Raw genomic sequence first — 6,000 nt, forward strand, 5'->3', positions numbered from 1 at the left:
CATTAAGCAATTTATTTATTGGACGGATACTTATAAAATAATGATTCAAATAAATGCATTATAGAAAATGTGTGTTTACTCGTAATAAACTAAACACATATTCGAAGTGATAATTATAAAAATACAGGCAGTGTAAAAGACTAAAGTCAAAAAGTTACACAAAAGTAAAAGTAAAGTCTGACAAAGTTAGACAAAATATTATATTTCATACGATATAACGCCGTTCAAAAAAACGAACATTGTTAAGGATGACAATTTGACAATGTCCATCCTTTTATTACAAATATTTATTCCTCAACTCCCACCGTCGCAACAACGTGTCATATTTTAAAAAATTATGAAAAAATGGGAGGCAATAGAGTAAGAGAAGAGCTGAGGGCCTACCGCGAACCACGTTCGACAAGTTGCCTCCCTGCCACCCTTACGTACGAATTTACAAGTGCGACAGAGAGGCAACACGCCGAACGTGGTTCGCGGTAGGCTCTCTGGAAGTTGAGGGGTTAAAACAAAAAACGTACTTCAGACGACACCACAACTATTTTTTTAAATATTAGGAACATACAGAACCGCCACCTTTTATTTAATTTTAGTTTTCTTAGTGCCTGCTTTTAATCATCGCTCAATATTGCCCACTTCCCAGTTTTCGATTGAGTAGTTCCCGATAGTGTTGGTAGGAACTCGAGTATTTTGAGTCTTAATTTGAAGCACTCAACTCGTTTTTACGAGACTGCGAGTACTGCGACCCGAGTCGAGTGCCTTTACGCAAAACGACTCGGGCCTCCGAATTTAGATTTGCGACCAATTTTAAAGTTATATCTAAATTACCAGTAAAGAAAATAGGCATGGGTAAATAATGTGTGATTTGTGTACATAACACATGAATTTCATGTGAAGACATGAAATCAAATAAAAAATACAGTTATCTGAAAAGAACAGAAAGATAGGAAGTTCCTATAAAAGACTCAGGTCTCTAACAAGTTGAAAAGAACTCGTATTTCAACTTTTTTGTAAAACTGAGTAGTCTTAAAGCAGAGGACTCAAAGTACTCGAGTGTTAACCAACGCTAATATTTACGTGGCATCTAAGTACTCAAGTGTTAACCAACGCTAATTTTTACGTGGCATCTAAGGCTTGGTTTACATAATTAAAAACGACTATGGCGGGAAAAGGGTCATGTAAACTAATAAGTAGTAGAGTAGAACCAAAAGGATACCTACCTAAATGCGTATCGGTCTTTCGCATTGCCCAACATTCGCATAGCGTTAATTTAAGTATACAATCTAATCAGAACGTTACCTGTCGGAAAATCGATGAAATAAAAATATAAAATTCAGAATTATCTTAACATAAAATGTAAAAAAATATCTTAATAATTACATCTAAACTTAATCTATCAGATCTCTAAGGACGGAGTACACGTACAGTCAGCAACAGATATTCAAACGCCAGTTTAAGCAGTCCATACTAGATTCGAGGCTAAGCGAGAGCAAGAGAAGTGAGTAAAGTCTCATAGAGTCCGTTTAAGCTCTCTTTGCACCTTTGTTTTTCCTGACACAGTCCACACTGCGCCGAAAGGTTTTATTTCTAAACAAGATCATTTTCTCTTACGTTGCTCAGATATACATGTGTGAATATCCGTTGACTACTGTTTTTCAGGCACTAAATGGCATAGACAATATGTGTTCAGGCACAAAATGGCATATTTTAAGTAGGTTAAGCCTTTATAACGCAGAGGGAATATATTTCCCACCTGAGTTCGAACTTTATGTTATACTTATTACGTTATAAAGGGTTAAATAAAAATTTCAGTCCATTAGGACTCCCCAGCCTATAAGTCAAGCCATGTAAAAACTCAGGAATTCATCAAAACCCCAATAAGACAAGAGTATGTAAAAATGCATTCTCATCAGGCTACCATAAATCTTCCAACTCAGAAGCTAAAGAAATGGTTCAACAGCTCAGCAGTCAGCACCTATTCGTGTCAAAGCTATATTTAACTAAATAAAAGAATCTAAATAAAGCCATTTAACGTTTCTAAGATACTGTCAAAATTTGAGAAAATATTCATGATTTCTACTTGTCATTGAGTACAAAAACTATGGCTTAAACATTATAATGGTTACGATCGATCATTATAAAGTACAAAATCTAAATCTAATTAAACTAATTATTGCCAGGGAAGTGGTAACTGCAAAGCATCTTCTTTATAACTTTGTTAAACCGGTTTAATAATTAATTCCAGGATCATTTAATCTGGGATACTCTCGGTACTCTATACTCATTACATTTTTTTTTTTCTCTTCAGATGTCAAATATACCAACATCGTATTATTTCATAACTACAAAATAGAAAAAAATTGTTAAATCTCAGATTAATTTTTAATTTCAGTTGTACCAAGCCAACAGTTACCACTGCTACAATAGAGCAGTTGCCCCACACTTTAGATAAACATATATCCGTCGCCTACACTAAAAATACTCATGCCTGTCACGCATAAGAAACCTTCTGTTCATATGCTTGACAATCCTCCGTCCAATACCCTTGCAACACTGCATGATGTACTGGTAAGGTGTCATGCCTTAGCTTACACCACGAAGCTCCGAATCTAAGCATCAGAAATATCACCAACAGGACAAATAGAGATAACACGGCCACAGCTGGATATAGTATTAAAAAGGACATGGTTATTAGACTTATATGTCACTCTCACGCTTATGTAACTCTAGGTACTCTTGGGAAGACGTCAGTGGTTGAGTGGAGATAGATGGAGGGACGTCGCCCCTGCCGTGTTCCTCGTGGTATTCAGTGGAGTATGGTTGGGAGTAGCGGACCGGCAGGTAGTTGTTCTCTAACTCGGTCAAGTCAAGCGGTGGCTGTAGGTGCGGAGTGGTGGACCAGATGGACACAATCGAGCGGTTGCCTGGAGACAAGTTATTATACAATTTAACAAAGCACTCAGTATTCCATCGCTCGCCAATCTGGCACACCCAGTAATCTAGCAATCAGAGACTTGAACAGATGAATTTATCCCTACTAATTAGGGTCATCCTTATTTTGTGGAAGTTATTTTTTTCATCAAAATATACCATAAATTATCATAGCTCGATTTTTTTGTGGTAGATTTTACATTAAGCGGGCCCCATAGAAAATTATAACTTGGACAAAATAAGGACCACCTTACTAATAATATTATAATTGCGAAAGTAAGTCTTAAACCATTGAACTGATTCAGATGAAATTTGTTATAGAGATAGTTTGAGGCCCGGAAAGGACATAGGATAGTTTTTATCAATAATCATTACCATCATCCTATGCAGGCGAAGTCACCGGCAGAAGCTAGTTATCTATATAAAGCTTTTACTTCCCATCCATGTATAAAAATATGGCAGTTCTAACAATCATAGGCAGAAAATTGGTAGGCATAGGGGGAAAAGTTTAGGTGCCAGATTACAGAGTGCTACAGAATCAGAATCAGAATCAGAATCAGAATTGTTTATTGCACTCATGTTAGTGTACAGTTCTTTAAAACTATTTAATACAGTTCCACATGAACCCTGTAAGGGTATAGCAATATTCTTAAAACTAACTTATGAAATAACATGCATCATGGGCATAAGCCAATTAGAAAGGGCTGGTGTATGATATATATATTTGTATGTCTTATTTGTGCCGGTAACGTTATTCGTCCATATTATCGTTAAAAAAAATCATTTAATGTGTAGTACGTTTTTTTTACTAGATAAGTTTTAATGAATTTTTAAAGTTACTAAAATTATTTATTTCTTTAATTTCATTTGGGATTTTATTATATATTTTTATGGCCATGCCAAAAGGGCCTTTGTGGATCATCTGTAGCGTAGAGTTTGGTGTGGCTAGTCTAGTTTTAGGTCGTAGGTGGGCCGCTCGCGAGTATTGAGGAAAGAGATTTCCATTATTCTTTACGAATAGACACACTTCCAGTATATACATGGAGATTAGGGTTAGGATTCTTAGTTTTAGAAAGTATGGTTTGCAGCTTTCCAGTTGATGAAGTTTTATTTCTTTAACACATTCACAGCCAGACAAAAAACGGCGCACTACCCCAGAAACCGGTGGTCTATAGCCGCGTACAAAACAACCCGCCCAGCGGGTTGTCTGGCATCTGAACAAAGTTCATGAGCACCCACCAGGTGGGTTCCCGGCAGTGAATGTGTTAATCTCCCAGTGCTAACATTTTAACATTTCCCTTATGCCAAAACTGCCAAAAACTGTCATGCTGCACTTACTAAATTATTTTGAAATACAGAGTAAATACACTTACTAATTTCTATGGTCAAAATATAGGGAATATTATGCAAAACTCTGTGTAGAGAGTGCCACGAACACATACTGAGAGCCTGCCATGAAACACAAAAATCTAAATTTTGTTATCTGCCTCTCTATCACTCTTGCATATTCAAGCAATAAAGAAGCAGTGACAACATAAAAAATCCCTTAAAGTGATAAGTTCACCTTTGTACTGCTTATCCTGTGCCATATTTATATTTTGTCTTTTGTAGGTATCAGGAGTACAAACGCTTGATGCGATTTGTAGGTAATTAAAGACTGCAAAACGAGTTAGTAAGCGTGATCTAGGCATACCCACATTACATATATATCACAATAAGTAAGATCAACTTTACTTACCCGTGTGTCGATCCAGCCAGTAGTCCGAGTACCTCGAGCAGCAGCACCCCACGTTCAAAATAATAATCAACCCCAATATTACAGAACTAATGGCAATGGCTATATAGAATGGTGTAAAATCTCCCACTCGCGACACTAAAGGGTCTATGGCTTTGTATGTTCCGTTCCCTGTAAAGTAATAGGGATGATCAGAAGCCGACATGGTCTAACAAACCTGTTGAAGAAAGAAAAATATGTCAACTTGTAGGTTTCTGCAATGCGCATGGACAAAGAAATTCAGCGTTATTCGAAAAGAGCTAATTGAAGTTAATTAGGCTTCACTCGTGTGAAAATAAGAAAAATAGGTCTGTTTTTAGGTCACGCATCATGAAATACGAACTGAGACCGCACCCTAGCTTGTAGGGCGTGGTAAACGCTAACCATTTAACCAACACTAAAACTCAGAAATAGGTACTGACCTGAATTTTGTTTTGAGATGAGTCCCAGTTAAAGTCCCATAAAGTTATTGCTATTACAGATATACACATTTATCGCAGACAGTTCAGTTCACCGACAGCGTACCGTTGTAAGTTGTAACGAAATTGTTTCAACTCGCAACGAAAACTTCATGTCATCCACAGATACAGAATACTATTGCATTGTTACCAAAGAATACAATACAATACTCACAAGGAGAAGAAGGCTACTCCATATAAAAAAAATGCCTTTTTCAAAACTTCGCTTATACTAGTGGCGCTCTCTTTGTATCTCAGTACTATAATTAACAACCGGCTTAGCCTGGCGGGTTTTTGGTAGGTAATCCAGTTCAGGAAGCTAGTGGTTCTGGGTTCGAATCCCGGCGAGGGTATTTCTTTTTGTATTTTTTATTTTGTTGGGGTTTTTAAATTAGCATTTCTCGAATAGAAAAATATTATGTTAAGTAGATATTAATCAAAATCACTGGCATCTTTTGTACTAAGAGATAATGATTTCTAAATTAAGAAGTTGTTTCAATATAAAAGGTAATAATACAGTTATAATCAAGTTATAAATATTATTATTCCTATATATTAGGATCAAAAGAGCTTGATTCGAAAAACATAAAATAGGCAAAAACATATTATTATAAATTTATGTATCGGACGGGGCTTGTTGAACTAACTGTGGCACTTCTTTATATCTAATTATCTACATACCTATATGAATTTTATTCAATGAGATCATAGATCGGTTGTTTCGGTTCATTAATGACGTGCCTACCGAATAACTTATGCTGTACGTGTGATTATTATCGTTTGATTTTTTAAAGCATTATTTTAAACATAATTAATAAGATTTTTTAAACATAATTAATA

At 35.9% G+C, this 6,000-nt stretch overlaps 1 protein-coding gene across 1 annotated transcript; it reads right to left on the reverse strand.

Moving 5' to 3' along the window:
* Positions 1 to 2,561: 2,561 nt before the first annotated feature.
* LOC133525216 (uncharacterized) lies at positions 2,562 to 5,301 on the reverse strand. The gene is made up of 3 exons (XM_061861538.1): positions 5,125 to 5,301; positions 4,667 to 4,880; positions 2,562 to 2,921 (listed from the first exon to the last, which is right to left on the reverse strand). The coding sequence occupies exons 2-3, from the start codon at positions 4,866 to 4,868 to the stop codon at positions 2,695 to 2,697; spliced, it is 429 nt and encodes a 142-aa protein (XP_061717522.1). The 5' UTR covers positions 4,869 to 4,880; positions 5,125 to 5,301; the 3' UTR covers positions 2,562 to 2,694.
* Between the last annotated feature and the right edge of the window lie 699 nt (positions 5,302 to 6,000).

This window comes from Cydia pomonella, chromosome 1 (genome assembly GCF_033807575.1).
Source record: "Cydia pomonella isolate Wapato2018A chromosome 1, ilCydPomo1, whole genome shotgun sequence".
NCBI classification, from domain to species: Eukaryota; Metazoa; Arthropoda; class Insecta; order Lepidoptera; family Tortricidae; genus Cydia; species Cydia pomonella.